At 42.7% G+C, this 23,968-nt stretch overlaps 1 protein-coding gene across 1 annotated transcript in view; it reads left to right on the top strand.

Annotated features, from left to right (window-relative positions):
• The window catches only part of IL7R (interleukin 7 receptor), a 35,400-nt gene extending 13,613 nt beyond the window's left edge, over window positions 1-21,787 (top strand). Inside the window, exons 3-8 of the mRNA XM_045285146.1 lie at window positions 4,813-4,970; window positions 10,677-10,834; window positions 13,390-13,558; window positions 15,526-15,619; window positions 16,599-16,674; window positions 17,269-21,787. Coding sequence (XP_045141081.1) covers window positions 4,813-4,970; window positions 10,677-10,834; window positions 13,390-13,558; window positions 15,526-15,619; window positions 16,599-16,674; window positions 17,269-17,757 — 1,144 coding nt within the window. The 3' untranslated portion in view covers window positions 17,758-21,787. The remainder of the gene's footprint in view (window positions 1-4,812; window positions 4,971-10,676; window positions 10,835-13,389; window positions 13,559-15,525; window positions 15,620-16,598; window positions 16,675-17,268) is intronic.
• Window positions 21,788-23,968: the final 2,181 nt, after the last annotated feature.

The following is a 23,968-nucleotide window of genomic DNA, read 5'->3' as shown; positions in this document are numbered from 1 at the left end:
TGATACCTGATCCCTTCAACACCTCGTGATCACGCAGGCTGGTGTGCTTCTTCCATGTGGGCTTTGTTGCTTCTGAGCTAGATGGCCATTTGTTTACCTTCAAGCCTTTAAGACCCCAAACGCTATATCTTTTGATAGTTGGGCACCATCAGCTTTCTTCACCACATTTGTTAATGCACCCGTTTTGTCTTCAGCAATTGTGTCAGGAAGGTGAGCATCATGGAATGCCACTTTAATAGAACAAAGTGTTCTTGCATTGAGGGAGTACTTGAGTAGAGATCCAATGTCCATCTGCTACCTTAATATTAAATCTATACATATATGCACATAGATCTATTTCCACATCCTCATGTTTTTATAAACTTACCCTCTCCACTACAATCATGAATGCCTTTACGCCAAAGGAGAATACACATGTAGAATACTTCTGTCAAACGTAGGTATATTCATGAGTGTGCATCTACCCTCCCTCCCACATAAGTTAAGCTTGTGTGTCTATCCATGAACCTACCTACTCATAGATCATTGTTGCTGCCCGATTCTCTATATAAGAGTATTTACCTCAGCTGCATTTAACTTTTGCCCTTCTCCCAGTGTCCTCCCTGCCTCCATCACTCTATCCTGTTCTCCTCGTTTTAGATTGCCTTCAGTACAGCCCCCGTGGTGTGGTAGGTTACCTGATGGGCTACTAATTGCAAGCCACTTGATGGGAGAAAGATGAAGCTTCCTACCCCCATACACAATGACACCCTCAGAAACCTATAAAGTGTTTCTACTCTGTCCTATAGGGTCAATATGAATCAAAATTGACTTGATTACTGAGTGAATTTCCCTTCACCCAAGTTAATCTGAGTCTACTCTTGCCCACTCTTCCTCTGTCACAATTGATAACCATCAAAGAGAATGCTTATTTTCATGGGATCCTTTTTCTCCTTTTTTTTAACATGAATGTTCTCATACAATATTTGTCCTCTTGTTATTGACTTACTTCACTCAGCATAATGTCCTCTAGGTTCATCTATGTTCTGAGGTTTAGTGCAGATTCCTCATCATTCCTTAACATTGGACAGTATTTGTTAATACTTTGCTGAGGAATTTTGCATATAGTCTCAAAGAGCGCCTGTCTGAAAATTTCTTTCCTGTAATAATTATGCCAAGTCTTAGACTATAATATGACTTGCTTTATGAAATAAGTTAGGAAGTATCCACTTCATCTCTAAATTCTAGAATAATTTCTTTCAGACTAGTACTATTTCTGCCTTAAATGTTTTATTGAATTCACCAGCGTATACTCATCTGGACACACAATTTTCTTTGTGGGGTAATTTTATGCTAATTAATTTGATTTCTTTAAATGCAATATAATTATTTGAACGTTTCATTTCTTCTGAGTCAACTTTACTAACTTATTTTCCATTACACCTAATTTTCCATCAAATTGTTCATTTTATTGGCGTGAACTTTTTCTAAGTCATTTTATTGGTGGCATATACAGCTCTTATAACAATCCATATATCAATTGTAAAAAGCATATTTGTACATATGTTGCCACCATCATTTTCTAAACATTTTATTTCTGTTTGAGCCCTTGGTTTTAGCTCCTCTTTTTTTCCTTCTTCCCTCACCCTCCCACCCTCGGGAACCCTTGATAAATTATAAATTATGATTATTTTCATACCCTACACTGTCTCCCTTCACCCATGTTTCTGTTGTTCTTCCCCTTTTGGGTGGGGAGCGGGGCGTTATACATGAATCTTTTTTTATCAGTTTCCCCCAATTTTCCCCTCCTCCCCACCCTCTACCCTTTTGGGATTACTACTCCCATTTCTTCCTTTTTTTGTATCATTTTATTGGGGGGCTCATACAACTCTTATCACAATCCATCCATCCATCCATTGTGCAAGCATACTTGTACATTTGTTGCCATTACCGTTCTCAGAACATTTGCTTTCTACTTGAACCCTTGGTATCAGCTCCTCATTTTCCCCCTTCCCTCTCCGCTTCCTCCTCCCTCATGAACGCTTGTTAATTTATAAATTATTATTTTATCATATCTTACACTGTCCGATGTCTCCCTTCACCCATTTTTCTGTTGTCCATCCCTCAGGGAGGAGGTTATATGTAGATCCTTGTAATTGGTTTCCCCTTTCCACCTCACCTTACCTCCACCCTCCTGTATCGCCACTCTCACCACTGGTCCTGAAGGGATCATCCGTCCTGGATTCCCTGTTTTTCCAGTTCTGATCTGTACCAGTGTACATCCTCTGGTCTAGCCAGATTTGTAAGGTAGAATTGGGATCATGATAGTGGGGCGGGGGGGGGGGAGCATATAAGTACTAGAGGAATGTTTCTAAGGGATTTATCTGTCCTGAATTCCGTGTGTTAAGAGCTCTTGTCTGTACTAGTGTACATGCTCCAGTCTAGCCATATTTGTAAGGTAGAGCTGAGGTCATGATATTGGGAGTTAGGAAGCCTTAAGGAACCAGAGGAATATTGAGTGTTTTCTTCAGTGCTATACTGCACCCTGGTGAGTTTTGGGTCTCCACTCCAAGCTCCCTCTTTCTCAACAATATGATTATTTGTTCTAAGTCTTCTGTTGCCTGTTACCTGGTCCCATGGACACATGATGACCACACAGGCTGGTGTCCTTCCATGTGGACTTTGTTGCTTCCCTGCTAGCTGGCCACTTGTTTACCTTCAAGGCTTTAAGACCCCAGACTCTATACCTTTTAATACTCTATCACTATCAGCTTTCTTCACCACATTTACTTATGCGCCTATTTTGATTTCAGCGATCATGTTGGGAGTGGCATAAACTGTAATAATATTTCTTACTATACTTTTAATGTCTACACAAATTCCAATGATGTCTCTTCTTACATTCCTGATAGTCCTAATTTATATTCTTACTTTCTTTTATTTTCCAGTCTGAAGGATTATAAGTTCTATTATACTCTGCAAAGAAAACTGTACACCTTTTAGCTTTTTGAATTTTTCTGTTGTTGTGTATTTCTAGTTAATTGCTCTCCTTTTCCAGTCTTGTTAGGGTTTATCAATTCTGTTAACCTTTACAAAGAAAACTGTACACTTTTTAGCTTTGTGAAATTTTCTATTGTTTGTCTATTTCTGTTCAATTGCTCTCTGTACTTTATTCTCTCCTTGCATCAATTTACATTGGGTTTAATCCATTTGTCTTTTTCTAGTTTTTTTAAGTCTAGCAATTAACGCTCAAAACTTCCTTTAGCAGTACTACAGACCACATGTATAGATTTTTCTATATCTTCATTGTCATTTTTAGTTAAAATATTAACTAATATTACTAATTAATAATCTAATGATAACTCGCATTTTACTTTTTTAATCGCTCACTGCCAGCAAGTCTGTTCCTATTCATGCAAACCCTCCAGGGCAGAGAAGCACTGCCCCTGTGGGTTTCTGAGGCTGCAAATCATTAAAGGAATTGAACGCCTCGGGTTAACCCCACAGAGTGGCTGGTGGTTTCCAATTAGTAGCCCAATGTGTAGCCCACTACACCTCCAGAGCTCTTCCTTTTGTTTATAGATTATATAAAAATGTGTTCAATTGCCGATATTTGGAGTGTTCATCTATATATTATTGTTAGTTCTTTTTATTTTGTTTTGGCCAAAGAATGTGTAAGTTATCAACATTTTTTAACTGTACAGAGAGTTATATTATAGCCTAAAGGAACCTGGGGAGTACAGTGGGATATTATTGATCTGCTAACCCTAACGCAGGCAAATCACAAGCACTAGCTTACTCGTCAGGAGAAAGATGGGGCTATCTGCTCCCATAACGATGTATAGTCTCAAGGTCTATGAGGTGAGTGTGAGTCCAATCGACTTGATGGCACTGGGTTAATGACCTAAGTTATGATATATCTTGGTAAATGTTCCATGTGCATTCAAATAACTGCAACCTCTATCATTATTGGGTGCAGTGTTTTATAATTTTCCATTCATTCCAAAGTATAATATGATTTTTAGACTCTGTAACTTTCTAATATTATGTTTACTTCTTATATCTACTATTAAGATTAAATATGAGATCTCCAATAATGATTATAGAATTCCTATTTCTCTCTCTCTCTCTCTTTTGCCTCGTATGCTTTAAAGTTATTTTGCTAGGCACATATGAATTTGTTATTGATATATCTTCTTGAAGAATTGCAAGTTTTATCATTATCAAATGTTTCTCTTTAACTCTAGTAATATTTCTTTCTATGACAATCACGTTGTCTATTATAGTCACAGCAGCTTCCTTAAAAGAATTAGTTGGCTGGAGCTGCTGCAAAAATCGTTATACACTTGATGATAAAACATTAGAAGTTAATTTTCTCATAGTTCCAGAGGCCAGAAGTCTAAAATTACAGTTTCAGAAAGTTTGCTTCCTTCCAGGGCCTCTGAGAGGTAATCCCTTGCAAAGCTTTCTCTCAGCCTCTGCTGTCTTTCTGGAAGAGCGGCATGACTTGGGTTAAAATTGCTGCAGTCTCCGCCTCTGTCTTCACGTGTTTCTCCTCTGCACCCATGTCTCCTATAAACATAGCAGTCATTGAATTTAGCATCCACTCTAATCATTAGATAAAATTACACCTCATCTTTACTGTAATTACATCTGCAAAATCCCTTATTCTAAGTAAAGTTATAAATTTCTCAAGTTCAGGACTTTGATATGTCATTTTGAGAGCCACTATTAAAGTCACTTTCTTTTTAAAGCTGATAGGAGAGACTAGTCTACCATTGCTCAGACTACATAGTGCCTGAATTAAAACAGATCTCCCCTTTGTTTCTACAGTGGTGCCCTCCTGAATGCAAAATGCCTGAATTTGAACAAACTACAAAACACGTATTTCATCAAGACAATGGCCTTTTTACTGATTGGAGAAAGCACAATATGTGTAAAGCTTGGACAGAAAAGCATAACTTGCAAAAAAATGAAAATAGTCAAGATAGGTAAGAAGTTGAATTTGGGGGGTGGGGGGTGGCCAGGCCGCCATGTTTTTGTATGTCTGAAGACTGGTTGTGTTAAAAACCCAAGAACAATGTGCGATAGCAAACTATCTAATGGAAATGGTTTTGAAAGAAGCGAGAATGTTGAAACCTATGCTACAAATTCATGGTGTGAGAGCGTTCTGTCCGAATTCAAACTCAGGTGAGGGAGAGGGTGGAATAGTAACGACAAATTGCAGCAAGCACAACGCTGCAGGAAGAGTCTCCATCGAGCTGAAGACTACCCACCGATGTCCGTGTCTTCTTCGTGATGACTTCGATTGAGGCTTCGCTGTCCGCTCCCTATATCGCTGCCATATTCAAGTGTTGCAGTGAAAACAGTCAGGCCTTTGAGGAGATGAAGAGGATTCATTCAGAAAAGAAAAGTGTGCATTGGGAAGCAAGGAGGTACCAGTCCATGTGAGAATTGATGGTTCCAACGAGAAGCTTCTAACAGACAGACAGAGATAGAGTTCCAGGAAGGAAATGATAGAACATAGTCACTTAGTAAGTCTATGGCTTTAGTCACAAGGAAGATATGTTAGCACAGGAAGGTACGTCTATTGGATCATTATCAATTATCCAATCGAGTCCAGAGGCTCAGAGTGGTTATTTCTTTTTTTTTAATCATTTTATTAGGGGCTCATACAACTCTTATCACAATCCATACATACATCAATTGTGTAAAGCACATTTGTACATTCATTGCCCTCATCATTCTCAAAACATTGGCTCTCCACTTAAGCCCCTGGCATCAGGTCCTCATTTTTCCCATCCCTCCCTGCTCCCCCATCCCTCATGAGCCCCTGATAATTTATAAATTATTATTTTGTCATATCTTGCCCTGTCCGACATCTCCCTTCACCCACTTTTCTGTCATCCATCCCCAAGGGAGGAAGTCACATGTAGGTCCTTGTCATCGGTTCCCCCTTTCCAACCCACCCTCCCTCTACCCTCCCAGTATCACCACTCACACCACTGGTCCTGAAGGGATCATCTGCCCTGGATTCCCTGTGTTTCCAGTTCCTATCTGTACCAGTGTACATCCTCTGGTCTAGCCAGACTTGCAAGGTAGAATTCGCATCATGATAGTGGGAGCGGGGAGGAAACATTTAGGAACTGAGGAAAGTTGTGTTTTTCATCATTGCTACATCGCACCCTGACTGGCTCATCTCCTCCCCCGAGACCCCTCTGCAAGGGGATCTCCAGTGGCCTACAAATGGGTTTTGGGTCTCCACTCCGCACTCCCCCCATCATTCACTATGGTAAGATTTTTTTGTTCTAATCACTAATCACACAGATTTTCAGTCATATATATCCTTCAGGTGGGATCATAATAAGACCACTGGTGGGTGTTTAAGTGGATGTTAAATCAAATGTCTCAGGTATTTGAGATAACCTTTTGGTATATCAGGGTCTCATTTCCAAGCTATAGCTTGTTAAAACAAAACCTTCGTAAGGGGTCTGGTATACTTTAGATAAGGCTGCCTCCAAGAACCTTTCAAAACCACTCTCTTTCTTACACCTTTGTCATAAATGTTTCTTGGGACCACTTCACGCAAAGAATGCCTGTTAAGATGCTCTTCTTAAAAATGTATTTCTTATACATCCTGGCTCAGCCATAAAGAGAAATCACTTCCTTGTAATTAAAAGTCAAATGACAAGCACCTGTGTGATGTCTGAGTTGGCCCTGTTACATGCAGCTCAGCAAGCACAGCATCCCAGGCAAGCAAGTAAAAAGACCAATATAATTCAGTAAGGACTGAGTTTAATTCAGTTATGTATGTATGATCAAGTCATTTCATGAATTTCTCCTTCACACAAGTTATTTTTTAAAAAAATAAATATGCTTTTTGATGAGCCTTATTATTCCTTGGGGGTGATCCGTGGAGCAAATCTGATTTGCTCCAACCCCCAAAAGGCAACAATGACATTTCAAATACAATTACCATTTGAAATGCTAAACACCAGCTTGATGGCCCTTTGGATCAACAGAATATCCATATACACATTTTTATAAATCAGAAAGTCCATTCAGTGATTTGGTTATCAACAACATCCCTGCTGCTATGGAGTTGATTCTGATTCATAGATATTGTAGCACATGGGTGCCATGAACTTGGTTCCTACTCATAATGACCCTGTGTACAACACAATGGAATGCTGCCTGTTCCTGCGCCGTCCTCACCAATGTCCTTATTTTGAGCCCCATTGGCAGCCCCTGTGTCCGTCCATCTGGTCAAGGGGCCTCCTCTTTTTGCTGACCTTCTACTTTACCAGGTAGGATGTCCTCTTTCAGAAACTGGTCTTTCCTGATAACCTGTCCAAAATTATTCTGACTTCTAAGGAACATTCGGACTGTATTGTTTTCCAGACAGATCTATTTGATCTCTGGCAATCCGGGTACTTTCAATATTCTTTGCCAATACCATGGCACCTCTCTAGGACTCGTTATGGTCTGGTTTCCACATGCACATGAGGTGAATGAAAATGCTGTAGCTTGTCTCAGTTCACCTTGTTCCTCAAGGTAACATCTGAGTTCTTTAATGTTTTAAAAAAAAGACCTGTGCAGCAGATTTGAACAATGCAAAGCATCTTTTCATTTATTGAATGGTGTTTCCATGCTTATTAGTCAAAATTAATAACCAATTTATCATTTGGTTAGTAGGATAATTAAATAATCAGAAAAACTGGGAATATAGACATGAAGCTTTCTTTTGATTACTTATCGATTTATGATTCTGAAATGAATACGGGTATTTTCCAAAGTCTCAGAGATATTTTGTTATAAAAGGATGTCTAAGTCCATTACGATGTATTAGTACAGCGAAGTGCTATTTATATTTCTGCCGTCTATGATAATTTGCAAATAAAATAATACATGTAAGGGGAAAATGTTCAACTTGATAGCAAAGACGCATTATTTTATTGGTTTTAAATATTATGATAGCCTTGCTTCCTGATGCCCAACATCTCACCTCCCAAAGAGAAAAGCAATGACTCCAGAGACATATTCATTAGAGACAAGGAAAAGGTGAGAATGCAACAGCTAGACTCCACTTCATTCTCTGAGTTAGTTAAATAAGGGGGAGGGGCAGGAGCTCCATGTGTGAACAACTGTCTTGCAGTTGTTGCTGCTGTTAGATGCCACCGAGTTGAGTCTGACCCATAGTGACATATGCACAACAGCACAAAACACTGCCTGGTCCTGCGCCCTCCTCACAGTTGTGCTTATGCCTGATCTCTTTGACGCAGTCACTGTGTCAATCCATCTCATTGAAGGCCTTTCTCATTTTCCCTGCCCTTGCATTTAACCAAACGCGATGTCCTCCTCCGGGGACTAGTCTCTCCTGACTCTATGTCCAAAGTATGTAAGATGAAGTCTCGCCTCCAAGAAGCACTCTGGCTTCCTCCTTCCAACACAGACTAGGTCTTCTTAGCAGTCCATGGTACTTTCAATATCATCCTGTAACACAACAATCGAGCATTCTACAATCTTCCTCATTCAGTATCCATCTTTCACATGCATATGAGGCAGTGGAGAAGACCAGGCAACATCCCAGCTCCTCAATACTCTGAAGAGATCTTGTGCAGCAGATTGACCTACTGCAATACATCTTTTGATCTCTTGAAAATGAAGAAGGACTTGGCCCCCCACTTCGGAGGAAACACTGCTTGGTCCACCAAACTTGAGGTTAGCATTCCAAGGTGGACCCAGCAGCACCACCAGGGCAGCTACAAGGCCACCTAATGCTTTTAGGGACCCACATTCCATGGGTCAGCAGAAAGAGGAAGGCGCTCAATGAGATAGATTGACACATGGCTGCAATAATAGGCACACACATAGGAACAATTGTCAGCATGGTGCTGCACCAAGCAGTGTTTCATTCTATTGTGAGTATGGTCGCTATGAGCTGGAACTGAGTGGGTGGCACCTAACAACAACAGTCTGCAGCCCTAGCAGCTTATAAACTTGACCCGGTATATGGGGGATGGGGGGGTGATAACCTGAGAAGGTTGTGTAGAGGATGTGCATCTATAAACATTTCCTGAAATACAGGGTAGGAACTGGCTTGGGAGAAGTAACAGGCTGAGCTGTGTTCTCTGTTGATCTGTGTCTAGCCCTGCCTCCTTCCTCCTGCTCCCCTCTCGGGGGTGGCTTTCTTTTTATAGTGCATCTGCAAGTGAACAAAGGAGAAACTTCCCCCTTTTGCAAGATATCCAAGAGTAAGAAGGAGCTACTTCCTCTTTTTCGGAACCTCTGGGTAATGGGCAAGAATCTTAGTCTCTCTTCATAGGGCCAGTGCCAACAGCCACTGGGTAGACTCCACCCCAGGCTTCCTTCACTGGGCTGGCAAGTGAGTCTGAAACCAACTCAGACCACTCAGAAGCCAGCTCAGACATGAGTATATTTTTAATATAGGTGTCCCTCCCATCTCTGCCTATTTGTGTTGTTGACTTGGGCCATTTAATGGGAGCTAAGTTCAGCCTAGGAAATCGCGTGGGGCAGTTCCACTCTGTTCTCCAGAGTTCCCATGAGTTTTCCTGACATGTGTACACAAAAAAAGGAAATCCCTTCATGTCCAGACCCCGAGATTCCCAGGGTGGGTGTCAGAGCAACTGAAAGGTCAGGCAGGGAAATTTTAGGGTAATGAGGGCAGAAGCCTGAATACACACGTTCTCCGAAGAGGTGCATTTGTGACACGGGCCAAGCAAAGCAAACCAGGGATGTAGACGCAGTGAGAAGCAGAGAAGACCGAGAGAGCGGCAGTTTGGTGTTACTCTTCAAGTGGAAAGGCCTGGACCAGGGTGTGTGTTAACTAGATGAGGGGCAAGACCTTCAGTACAGCCTAAGGTGATGACCATAGCGAAGACCCGGCATTAAAGGGAGTCTCTCCCTAGAGGGTGCAAGTGATGAACCTGCTTGTGCTCGGCAGATAAACAAAAGGTTGGCGGTGCCAAGCCATCCAGGGACCTGGCAATCTATTTCCAAAAAAAAAATTAAAAACTCAGTCATTGAAACCATTAGGAGCACAATTCTTCCCCAGAATCAATTTCTGAGCAACTGGTTAAAACTGAAATGCTCCTGTTTGAAGACTAGTTTAGTAACAAGTTCTGGAATACCCAAATGGAAAAGGAAATGTGTTCCGTTGTAATATGAGCTGCTGTAACAAGAATCCCCCCCAATGCGTGCTACCTTTAACACAGGTAACTCATAGTAGAGCCAAAATGGGTGTTCCTAACCGGTGTGTGGTGTTCCTCCAACCAATATTGAGGGTTCCTCGGATCCTGCGGCATTACTGTCTCAGCCTCTGACTGGAAACTGTGGGAACGAACAAAGATTGGAGTCACAGAGGAGTAGAACTGGTGAACCTTCACTTTCACTCACTCACGTAATCACAAGGCTATACCCATCTGCAAGGAATGCTGGGAAGTGTAGTTTGGCTTTGAAGCCAGGAAGGAAAGTTGGGAATGGTCGTCTGAACAGCTAGTCAGTTACCACCACAGAACCCCCCAAAATAACAGTGAGACGCTCACTGCCATCAGTCGATTCTGACTCATGGCAACCCTGTAGGACAGGGGGGAAGTTTGATTGTCAGTAGGCGGACTTTGAAAATGATTACTTTGTTGACCCCCTACAGACTGACCTCATTTCTTTTTCCTTTCCAGTTAAGCCAGAGGCTCCTTTTGACTTAAGAGTCACCTACCGTGAAGAAGCCAATGATTTTATAGTGACTTTTAACACATCGCACTCACAAAAGAGCTATGCCAAAACGTTACTGCATGAGGTAGTCTACCGCCAGGAAAAAACTGGAAACGACTGGAGGGTATGTAACGAACACCTTCTCTCCAGGGGTCTGCATCCCCTGGGAGCTCCCCTAGCAATTTTGTGTTCAAAAGGCACCTTTTCAAGAAAGAAGTGCTTACATAAACCTCAATTCCCCACCAAACCTGGTTCTTGCCTGGTCTGTTCTTGTTTGAGCTGTGATTTTTTTTTTTCAGTTGCTCAGTTTTTTTTGGTCTTTATAATGTTTCTGAGTTAGGTAGTTCAAAACAGTATAGATTGCTCTCAAAACTCAAAATCACTGTCATCGAGTCAATTCCAAATGACAGCTTCCCTAGAGGACAGGGTAGATCTGGCCCTGTGGGTTTCCCTAAGCAGTTAAAATCCTTAGGGCCCAGAAGGACTCATCTTTCTCCTGAGGAATGCCTAGTGGTTTCAAACCACCGACCTTATGTTAGCAGTCCACTGCTTAACCCACTGTGCCACCAGGCCAGTCCTGTTCATTTGGGGGGACTCAGGAAGTATCATGCTTTACATCCCGTTCATTTGTTATCTGGACCAAAAAAAAATACGCATGCACCGTGTGCATTCACAGAGGAATGAATAACTATAATGTGGTCTGTACCTCCAGTGGAATAGGATGTCTGCATAGAGAGGAATGAATTCTGCTACAACATCATAGCGGCTGAAATAAGTCAGAAATGGAAAATCACATGTGCTCTCACTTAGATGAAACAAACAAATCGAAATAAACTGGCTCCCAGGGATGGGAGGAAGGGGTCAGAGGGAAGTCTTTTCCTACAGATTGTATGAGTGCGTGCTCCGCCCTCACCTCACTCCCTGCAAGTGGATGCCAACTCTCAGCGACCCTGGAGGGCAGGGTAGAACTGTCCCCTGTGAGTTGCTGAGGCTGTAAATGTTTAAGGGACTAGAAAGCCATGTCTTTCTCTCACAGAGAGGCTGATGGCTTCAAACTTTGGACCTTGAGGATCACAGCCCAACGCATAGCCACTATGCCACCTGGGCTCTGAGCGTATGCGAATGGTGGTGAGATAGTGTGAAAAGGAAAGTGAGAATGGTCATACAACATGAAAAGCATGACCAACGAAATATAGATGCAGAAATTGTTGAACTGGGGAATGTTTGCTATGGATATTCTCGCCACAGAGAGAGAGAGAAGAGTATCCCAAAGATAAAAGCAATGAAAGAAGAGAAGAGATTAGTGCTTCCTCAAAAAAAAATTAAGGTGTGTATTTGTCAGCACACGCAGTAATTAAAAATTGTAAAGCAAATTAAAATTTAGTTTTATGTTGCCATATATGCAAATGAGAGGTGGTTCATAACCTTAATATATAAAAAGCAGTTATAAATCATTAAGAAATAAACAAATATCACAGTAGAAAAATGAACAAAGTTTTTAAAAAGACTTTCACAGCCCAAATTCTCATCAGCAGATGATTAGATTAAAACACCTTTGGTTGTGATAAATCCTAGTAGACCAGAGCACATACATAGGTACAGATAAGAGCTAGAATCCAGGACAGATAAATCCCTCAGGACCAATATTGAGAGTAGTGATACCAGGAGGGGAAGGGGAAGTTGGGGGTAGAAAGGGGGAACCGATCACAATGATCTACATATAACTCCCTCCCTGGGGGATGGACAACAGGAAAGTGGGTGAGGAGGCACATCAGTCAGTGTAAGATATGAAAAAATAATAACAATTTATAAATTATCAAGGGTCCATGAAAGGCAGAGGGTGGAGGAGAGAGGGGGAAAATGAGAAGCTGAATGATGATGGCAACAAATGTGCAAATGTGCTTGATACAATGGATGGATGTATAGATTGTGATAAGAGTTGTATGAACCCCCCCAAAAATTATTTTTTTTAAAAAACCTTTGGTATGTACACACCAGGGAATGCTATGTACCCCTGAAAAACAGCAATGAAACACCTCTAGACATGGAGGGGTCTGGAAGTCATTATTCTGAGTCAAGTTAGCCCATCCTTAAAGGACAAATGCTGTCTGAGTCCACCGCTGTAGGAACAAGCAGCAGAAGAGGCACAAGCTCTGGCTTGTAGGGCCTTCTGTCTGCTGGCTGGGGGTCAGGAGCCTGGTAGAGAGCCTGACCAGTGCCAGTGAACGGACAAAAACCGCTCTAAGTAAGTGTCTTGAAGGTCACTTCGCTGGAGGGCACCTCATATCAGCTCAAGGCGCACAGCATGCTCCAGAAGCTGCATCAGTGAGCTTCCATCCGGGAACTCCACTGGGTGATCTGGACCTTGCCTCACACACCCTTGTATCCTGAGGACTGAAGTAGGAAAATACATGGTGCTTAAGGAAGCAGACAACATCTGTACCAAGATTGTTGAATTGTTGGTAGGCAGACAAGCAAGGTCTTGCTACATCAGTGCGGTATTAAAAATCATTATCATTCATGTGAATAAAGACTCATTGTACAGACCCTGCCCCTAATTTGGCTGCTCACATCTCCATATGTCAGAACTACTGCTTTTGACACACGTTAGCAAACTCTGAATGAGAGACCATCCTTCTTGTCATCCTGAAAATGTAATGACCTTTTTTTACTCTTTAGCATGTGAATTTATCCAGTACAATGCTGCCACTCCTGCAGAGAAAGCTACAACGGGACACAATGTATGAAGTGAAAGCCCGATCTATCCCCGACGGGGGCTACTTTGAAGGCTTTTGGAGCGCGTGGAGTCCCAGTTCTCACTTCAGAACTCCAGACACCAGTGGCACAAGTGAGTCATGATTATAGACTCCTTCCCTTCATGCTTTGCATGTGAAAGCGCGCGAGCAAGAGGGAGAAACAGAGATGAAACTAACCTGTAAATTGGGATGCTCACAGAGGACATGGTTATACCACTTTGGAATATGATGTCGTCTTTACATTTTTTAGAAAACAAGGTCTTAGCAGATAATTAGCTGGTATGCAGGCTGTCTAGATACTCTAGATTCTAATAATTCAGCACAAAATCTCCATCCACTCCCTCCAATTTACCAAGATCCAAAAGACTGATTTCTCTAAGACTACACAAGAGGATGCTTTTGTGGCTGTGATGGATAGGCAGGCTGTTGGTGTTGTTCCTGTATTTATTTTCCCAAAATAAATCATTTTTGCTAATTGTGTTAGGCCGGGATGACTAGAGAAACAAATCCAGAGGCATTCATATTTATATAAGAAAGAGCTTCATATCAAGAAGGAGTTATATATTGAGAAAACATCCCTGCCCAGTCCAATTCAAATCCATAAGTTCGATACGAGTCCATAAGTCCCTCTGCAGACTCACAAAGCCACAGAATGCAGGAATACTGCAGGTTTGTGGGTACAGAGTCGTGTGGATCCAATGATAGTGGTTGCATTGCAGGGCTCTAGTGACAATCAGGGTCAGCCAGCAGGAAGTGGAAGACAGAGAGAGAAGGAGAGGTTCCCAGGACCCTGAGGAGGCCACACTCACAAGGAGGCAACATCAGACTATGACCTGATTGACAGGCTGACTACCACCCCTGCGCTTTTATGTATCTTCACATTGACGTATTATGTAACTACCACACTAGTGATTAAAATGTAGGCCCCACGCATGTATCACTGTGCCATACTGCGAGGGCTGGGGTGTTGCTGTGATGCTCAAAGCTGTGCCATCCGCATTTCAAATACTAGAAGGGTCACCCAGGGGGAAGAGGTTTCAGAAGAGCTTCCACACTAAGCACAGACTAGGGAGAAGGGCTAAGCAGTCCACTTCGGAGGGACTTATCCCTGAAAACGTTGTGAATCACAGTGGAACGTGTTTTGCTATAATACCAGATGAGCCCCCTCAGGTTAGAAGGCACTCAAACATGACTGGTGAAGAAGAGTCGTCTCTTCAAAGTAGAGTCAACCTTGGTGACCTGAATTAAGCGAAGCTTTAGGGACCTTCATTTGCTGATGGACAGCAGCTCAACATGTGAATACACAGCTGCAGGGATCCATCAGTAATCAGAATATAGAATATACAAAATTTGAATCTAGGAAACTTGGAACTCATCAGCAACGAAATAGAACACACAAATTAGGGCACTGTAAAGGATATTAAGGGACATTAGGGGACTTTAATGGACAGCTAGGGGCATGTTGAGTTGGGTAAACACTTGGTTTACTGAACAGGAAAGGACAATTTCAAAAGGAATGGCATCGCCTTCATCCACAAAAAGACCGTTTCAAGGTCTACCGTGAAGTACAATGCTGTCTACAATAGAACGGCTGTAAGTCTACAATGGAGAATATGGCTCAGGTAGACTCCTGGAGTCTCAAGGCACCCATAGATATTTTCCCTTTGGGAGATTAGGTAGAAAATTTTTCTATGACACCCATCTTCCAACATCACCCTACAAATTGCTGAGAGCTACCGGGTAGATCATTTATCTTAATGCTCCCAACTCTGGCTCCTTTCCCTTGCTATAAGCTCATGAGGGGTGAGAGTGAGACGGGTAATAATGATACCTTTGATGCTAGAGAACTTTCACATTTCAAGTTGAAGGTGTTCTGGCCCTGGTCACCCAAGCCTGCGCCACTTACTGAGGTCAAAACTCTCCAGGACCACTTAGAAAGCATACTGTTTATTAATAACAATTTTCAAGAAAAATTTACAGGCAAAATTCAATGCATCCTTAATGTCAGCCCCACTGCCTACTAAATGAGTGTTAACCACGATCTATCCTTGTATTTCAGGGGAGTTGGATCCTGTTTTGCTCACGATTAGGCTTCTGAGTTCCTTCACCATGTCCCTGTTTGTCATCGTGACCTGTGTAATGTGGAGGAAAAGGTGACTGTTTTCAACTCACAAAGAGCGTGGCTCTGTGCAATCCCAGATAGTCGTATCGCTGCACTTGTTATGAGCAAACTGCAAAGGGAAATCAGTCTTTCTAGGAGCTATAGTGCTCCAAACCTCCAGAGAATTTCCAGTCAATTTCTTAAGAGTTAAAAATATATAAATTGTACTAAACACAATTTCTTCCCCCCAAAAGAGAATTATTTAACATAAGGTTTCCCCAACTTTTCCTCCAGCGTCTCTTAAAGGGGAGGGAGAGTGAGCAGAGGCCCTGCCACTAGAGTCCCTGGGCAATTGAGAGCACCCATGGACAATGCAACATGTCTGTGAGGCCAACTTTGAGCGCACACATTCAATACGCAGCACCCATCCATTCTACCCCAGAACAAGGTCAAGTTTGCGTCATCCTTAAAAATCTGGCATTTTAAACACGCATGACTTCAGTCATTTGATGTTCTCAGCGTTGCCTTCAGTACAGGACCACGGGTCTGCAGGCTTATACTCCAGAGTGGAAAACACCACCCGAGAGCCGTTTCCCTGGGAGACTTGGAAAGATGCGTCTGACCAGGAATCAAGTACCTCCAGCAAAATTAGGGCAGAGGGGTTACTGCCAGTAAAGGGAAGGAATAATAAGACAACAGCACTTGTACTGGGAGTAGAGGACCAGTCTCAGATTTGAGCCCCATAGCTACACAAAAACTACATTGCATAGCCAAGCATTTTTGCTCCTTCTTCCCAGGCCTCTTTCCCCACGGTGTTCCATGGTTATGTCTTGCTCACAAAGTAAGCCGGTGCAATGATCTCTGGTCCTGAGGCCCAGAGAAAGCGAGTCATTTGTGTAAGGTGCCCCATCTAGTTGTAGCATTGCCTAGATTAGCTATCCCATCTTATGCCTTGTTCATAATAAATGGAAAGAACTATTGGGCCTGCTCCCTTTGCCGTTCATTCATCTAAAATTGTCTTCTTGCTTTAGAATTAAGTCTGTTTTATGGCCCAAACTCCCTGATCATAAGAAGACTCTGGAACAACTGTGTAAGAAACCAAAAAAGGTGAGTGCTTCCAGTGCTTCTGTTACTATGTCGGAGGCAGGCCAGGGACCAGAAAGGACTTTCCCGGACAGGAAGGAGGTGAACTTCAACATGTAGTCTTTTTGGAGCTTATAACTAGGATTCCTTATAAGATACTAGCTGTAGCTCCCTAAAGGTCCTAAAAACCCAAACCAAACTCATTACTGTTGAGTAGATTCTCACTCAGAGTGATGCTATCGGACAGGGTAGAATTCTCCCCATGAGTTTCTGAAATTACAATTCTTTCTGGAAGTAGAAAACCTCATCTTTATCCCAAGGAGCAGCTGGTGGTTTTGAACTGCTGATCTTGCCGTTAGCAGCCCAGCACTCAAAGGAGATGCAAGTTTCAGAACTTCCCAGGATTCCCAGGGTCAGAAGGCACAGCAGTGGTCACTTGAGACCCTGGCATGTTACAGCACCTCCAGAAGCAAGGAATCAAGGGAGGAGCATGCGGGTCATTCTATGACATTTCCCCATGAACCTTGTCAGGAACTTCTTTAGATTTCCCCCTGCAATGAACATTTGGTTTATGTATCTCTGGTGTAGTCTTCATGACATGTCTCTTTTTCCACGCAGCATTTAAATGTGAGTTTCAATCCTGAGTGTTTCCTGGACTGTCAGATTCATAAGGTGGATGGCATTCTAGCCAGAGATGAAGCGGAAGGCTTTCTGCAGAGTGATTTTCCTCCACCACTTGCGGAGACTGAGAAGCAGAAGCTTACAGGAGGAATGCAAGGCCCCAGCTGGCCCTTGGATCGCACAGTCCTTGTCCCAGAAACTTCCAGGGAAGATTCACCCTTCAGATGCCTGCCTGGGAACTTCAACACTTGTAACCTCCCTGAGCTCCCTTCCACCCGATCCCCCAACTTCCGGAATGGTGGCAAGAATGGGCCCTGTGTGTACCAGGATCTGTTGCTGAGCCCTGGAACTACCAACAGTGCCCTGCCTCCTCTGTTCCCTCTCATGTTGAACCCAGGTCCCCAGGGACAGCACCTGCTCACTTCTCTGAGATCAAGTCAAGAAGAAGCATATGTTACCATGTCCAGCTTCTATCAAAATCAGTGAATTGTAAGAAATCCAAGACCGGAAGCATGGTGACCAACAAAGATGGGTGAGAGAGAGGCCGTCAAAAGGAGTCAGTGATTGCCTTCTGCATGTATCTCGTGGTCCTCTTTTCACGTTACTTCCTCTGCCATCTCGTTGTCATGTATTCGTAATCATCATGCCGACATATTCTCTTACAAACTGTTAAGAAGCTATCACTTTGGGGGATGTATTTACAGAGGCAAATGAAGCAAGTCAGAGTCAGGAGACCTACATGGAGATGCCTGCTTCTGAGACACGAACTCTGGAGGCAATAATGTATCTTAACTTCTTATCCTTCTAGATTGTCAACCCCAACAAGAATGCTGCCAAAATGATTTGACAAAATACCAGCTCCGTACCCTTCAAGAGTGTCAGATTCACCAAAGATAAGGAAAGACAGAAAAGCGATTAGAGGCCTCAGGAGACTCAGAGACACGATGATTCCATACAGTGGGCGATGCTAGGTAGGATCTAAGAATCTGATGACATTTGAAGGTGTCATCAGTTTAATTGATAGGGTTGTATCTGTGTTATTTTCTTGGGCTTAATTACTACACTATGGGTTATATTTTAGGGTCGGGGTATATGGGTACCTTTTGAGAAATTTTTTTCCAAATCTAAAATTAGTTTAAAATAAAAGGAGAAGAAGTGGCTGCGAAAGGCTGTCAAGATCTCCTTGTCTCGCCGGCAGCTCAAAGATTCTAAAACATGACTGTGGCCAGTCCTTGGCTCAGGAGCACCCCCACATGAGACAAGGGCATCCTGCCTTTTCGGTGTCGATGTGGTCTCAAAATTTCAGACCACCCAAATGATGTGATCATGTTACGTATGAAGGAAAAAATAAACCCTGAAAATAATGAGAGAGACAGTAGAGGAAAGCAGAAAGGGGAAAGAAGACAAAGAGTGAGAAAGAGAAGAAAGAAGGAAGGGAGGATAAGAGTCATAGGTACCACCTCTGAGGCCTGCTCTCCACCGAGTGCCCCAGAGTGCCACACGGATCGCACTAGACATCTTGTCTCACCTCAGTCTCAGAACAAGTCTGGGAGGTGGGTGCCATTGTTGTTCTTTGTCCTCATTCAAAAGAATGAAGTCGCTTGTCCAAGGTGCCCACTCAGCAGGGAGGGAAGCCAAGCTCTGAGGTCTGAGAGCCTGATTGCGGTGTCGTCTGAGTCCTGCGCTTGACTAGGAACGTCCCATTCTTGGCAACCCCTTCTCATCAAAGGATAACTCAATGGTGAACTGTCCAACTCAAAGCACTTTTGAAAGTGAAAAGAGAAGCTATAGATAACCTCTCCAGGACAACAGAACCAGGGTTGTTCCAGACATAGGGCTACCCAAGCAACTGAGCAAAGGGAAAAAATAATAGTAATACTAGAAGTGCTTTCATGGTGTGCGAAGTGCCATGACCAGCCTATGTCGATAGAAGATGAAGAAGTCGGGGAACAACTACAAAGCCCATTCGTTTTGTTTTTCAGAAACAACGCTCCTTCAGCGTTAGAAACCCAGACTGTCCATTGCTCTTTATCAAGCCCTGAAAACTCTGGCTACTTGCCTCCATCCCCCAAATCTGCATCTATTGGCCTCAGAGGAACCTGTTGCTGATGTTGGACACCTGACTCAGGGAATGACCCTCTCTTTATGTGCACGGACTTCTCCAATCCAGATTCATTCACAAATACTTCCAACTTCTTCAACCTTAGACAGTCCACAAATTTCGCAGAGGACTTGCAGGCATGCAGCGAGTGAGCAGACTGTGGCTGTATTTTTGAAGATTGATGGCATTAACATTGGTCATTTGTCCCTTTGCCTAGCAACTATCTGCAATCACTGGAACCCTGGGTTGCATATTGGATTGCTAATTGTGAGGTTGGCAGTTTGAGACCTCTAGCTGCTTCTTGAGGAAAGATGAGGCTCTCTACTCCTGTAAATATTTATATTACCAGTAACCCACAGGAACAGTTCTACTCTGTCCACTATGGTCCCCATGGCCAACAAGCAGCAGTGAGTTTATTTTTTTTGAATCAAGGCACTTCACAACAATAATCTTCTATCAAGGGAGTTCCTGTGGGTGCAGACAGCAACCTCAGCTGCTAATCAAAAGGTTGGAGGTTCAAGTCCACCCAGAGACACCTCAGAGGAAAAGTCTGCTTATTTTCTTCAGAAAAATCAACTGCTGAAATCCTATAAGGTGCAGTTCTATTGTGACACACATGGGGTCCCCATGAATCAGTATCTACTCAATAGGGAATACTGTTTTTCTTTCTTTTTTATTTTTTTAATCTCCAACCATATCAAGGTAATTGAGCAATTTCAGATCAGGTAGTACAGCTAATCCCTCTCCCACCGCTGCCCCTCCCCCAGGGGCCACATGAACCAGACATGGCAGAGTGTAGTATGGAAAGATGTATATAGGCCTAGGCCCTAGGGTGTTGTTAGATGCTTGGTGTTGTTTAATTTTTTAAAAATTTTTCTTTGTTCTGTTTTTAGGGCTTGGAGCCATTATTTTTATTGGTTTGGTTTGGTTTGATGGTGTCTTTGAAGGGAGTTTTAAATGGTGGATTGATGGGCTTTCCATGTTGACTTAGATGCCTAGTAATAATTAGACCATCTTGTTCTTTGGTAAGCTCTGGTAACACAATGATTAAGCATCCATCTACAAGCCAAGAGGTGGAAGGTTTCAATCCGCCCACTAACTCTTTGAGAGAAAGCATGAACAATCTGTTTCATAAAGATTACACCCTAGAAAACTCCATGGGCCACTTGCACTCTGAATGTCAGAGAACTTCCTTAACAAGCATTTATAGAAAGCCTGCGATATGCCAACCATAGTGTTAGGCACAGGAAATCTAAATGCAAATACAATTGGGACCCTGAAAGTAGAAAATTTAGCAAATGGGACAGATGTGCAGAAAAATTATTCCACTAATATGGAATGCTATAATGAAAGTGTGTTTTAAATGTGTTGCTGGAGGACGGCTGGGTATTTGCACAGAGGAGAAGTAGAGTCAGCCTGGTGTGACCAGGTGGCATGTGTTCTACAGGTAGGAATGGGAAGCAAGTCTCAAAGAGGAAGGTGCATAAACCCATGACCAAACTGGGTTAGTTTATTTTATCTTCACATAAAGCTGAAGTGTTTTTTATTTTGATTCATGAGAAAATTGGGGCACAGAGAAAGCAGGTAACTTACTCAACCACACCTGGACACCATAGGTTTTTATGCCTGGCATAAGTAGACAATCTCTAGAGGAAATGAGAACATAAGTCTAGAGGAGCTATAAAATCCTGTTTTGGTGGTTTTTAAACCAAGATTAGCACTTGCATTTAGTGTGTGAGTGTCTGTCATACATTTAAAATCCATGTATTATATTCTTATCATAATAATTGCTGCTATTGCTTGATTATATACCAGGAACAATGGATCACAAAAGATTACTAATTGGTTCTCGCCAATCCCCCTTTAGGTTTTATTAAGGCAAACTCTTGGTCAGAGTTGATGTATAAGTCTGTGATATGAACTGCCAATCCTTTACATGAATTAAATGAAGACTCTTGAACTGGTTAATTACACAACTAGGTTTGGATCTAGGAGGCTTGAAACTTATTCGGGTTGGTTTTCCACCAAATTCTGCCTATCTCTCCCATCTGGTTTCCTGAGGAATCTGCAGCCAGAAAACTGAGTATGGGCTTGTTTTTGATGTGCATACTTTTATTTTCTTGGTTGTTCTAGAGGATTTCAAGACTTATACCTTGCCAAGAAGGTAGAGTGTGGGATGGGGCTCCTGGAAATGGTGTGGTTCTGATGGCATTGCTACCAACTCAGTGTTTTGTTTTGGGGAGGGTTGGAGGCGGAACGTAGTCTTAAAACTATCCATCATTCACTACAGTAAAAGTCTCTGATTTGACTGTATACATTCCACGTGCATTACAAACATTTTTGCCGAGCTGCTAAGTGTGTGAGTATCCAATGTGTGTGTTATCGTCACATTTAATTAAATGGCATAGAACCCTTTGTGACTGTGCTTTTCTTCTGCGAGAACCACAAGTACCCAGCACGCGACCCAGAGTGAGCCCAAATTCCTCCCACCCTCCGGTGTCGTTTACTATCCCAGGTTTGGATTCTGAGAAGCAACATCTTTCATCGATCAGACCATTAGCTAACTAGCCATGATCTGTTGAGGATCAATGATGTGCTGCTCTGCACTCTGGTCAGCACGGGAGCTGCAGCAAGGACAGGCCACCTTTCGAGCTCAGTCACATGGTGGGCAAAGGACACGTAGATTGGCTTCCAGATGATCCCATTGCTTTAAAGCAGAGTATCAGTCAGAATTCTGAGCTTTGACAATAGAAAATAATTTGGGCTCATTAGAATAGCAAAGAATTTAATGAAGACTATTAGAAGACTCTACACAGTTCCTAGGATCTAGTTTCTAGACTTAGAGGCCATGGAATCATCCTGGATTACTGCCACTAATTCCTCCAGAAGCTGAAAGCAACCACCCCCTGTGCCACCAGTGGAACCTCAGTAGCATCCAGCTCCTTCCATCACTGGCTGCTGGTTCAAAGTCAAAGGCAGCATCTGGGATTCATGGTTCCTAAGCCTCACTCTGCTGCCTGGGCTCTAGCAATACACAGCAGGAAGGGAAGAGCTGGGGTTTTCTCCTACAAATAGAGGCAGGGTCACACTGAAAGTGGGAGGTGGTCAGATGCAGGAAAGGAAAAAGGGAATGACCGAAACAGACTCTGGACGCAGAGGAGAAGAGCTAAGAAGCCGGAAGTAGAAAGCAGTGTCGCTTGGTATGAGGTTGTAGAGGTCAGACTGTGCTAGACAAGGAGCCCAGGAGTGTAAGGAGAACATTTCAAGCTGAGGCAGCTATACGCAAAGCCATAGAGACGTGTGAACATGGCACATTTGAGAACTTAACTAATGTAGTACCCATCACCCTTGGATCTGTCTCAAAGAAAAAAGTAGTTGGGAAGTATTCCAGAAAGTCAGTTAAAAGAGGGTTTTTACACTTGGACAGAGGGATACACACACACACACACACACATACATATACATGTCTATCTACCTTAAACACTTTATTTAACTTTAAGCATAGCTTTATGCAACGTTCTTGCTATAAGGCGAAGATCCTCTTTGGGGATATGGGGTCTCTGATTATAGTTCCACATTGTCTTTCTCAGGCAGCACACATTCATAATGTATCCCAGGTTCATTCTAAACTTTCTTTCTTTAAAAGGGAAAAGAACTTTAAACACTTGCAAAAAAAGAAAGAAAGAAAGAAAGCTATGTGTAGACATCATCTAACATTTTAAAGAGATTCCTAATCTCTTAGTCCCTTTCCACCCCAATTTAACAGCATTATTCCTCATCAACATACTTTATCAAGTCTTTTCAAACCATACAAACTAGCTTTTTTTGAAAGAAAGAACACTCCTGAGACTTCCTCAGCCCCCACTATCATGACCCCAGTGCTGCTCCCCACTCTGGACCTGACAGGAGCTTGTACATAGGTATAGGCAAGAGATAAAATTCACAACACATGGAACCCTGGAACAGGAAAGGGAATAGACATACCAAAAGGGTAGGGGGAAGTGGGTGAGAGGTGGGAGGGAGGGGGCCACCGATCGCAATGAATGGCATATAACCACATACCCCTAGTCAGGGAGAAGAACAACAGAAACCAGAGGGGAAGGGAGACAGCGCTCAGAGTGTGTTTTGAAGATAATTAACAATCTACAATCTATCAGGGGGTCATGAGGGTTGAAAGTAGTTAACAATCTACAATCTATCAGGGGTCCACAAGGGTTGGGAGGGAGGGAAAAAAGGAGGAGCTGATCCCAAGGGTTCAAGGGAGAGTAAATACCTGTAAAAGAACAATGGAATATATGTATGAATATGTCGGATACAATTGATGTATGGTTTGTAACAAGAGTTGTAAGAGCCCCCAATAAAAATGACTTAAAAACAAAAAGGAAAGAGAAAAGAAACAACACTCTTTCTTTGCATGCTCTCATGTCCCCATCTGGTTATTGTTAGGTGCCATTGAGTCAGTGCCGACTCAATGCTCCACAGAACAAAGCACTGCTCTGCCCTATGTCATGCCCACAGTTGGTTTTAAGATTGAGCCCATTACTGCAGCCACTGTGCAAATCCACCTGACCCAGGACCTTCCTCTTTCCAAGCATG

This window comes from Echinops telfairi, unplaced genomic scaffold (assembly GCF_000313985.2).
Source record: "Echinops telfairi isolate 266 unplaced genomic scaffold, ASM31398v2 ScPeMD7_7469;HRSCAF=8507_1, whole genome shotgun sequence".
Classification (NCBI taxonomy): Eukaryota; Metazoa; Chordata; class Mammalia; order Afrosoricida; family Tenrecidae; genus Echinops; species Echinops telfairi.
Note: the sequence above shows the minus strand (reverse complement) of the source record. Positions and strands in the feature narration are given on the sequence as shown.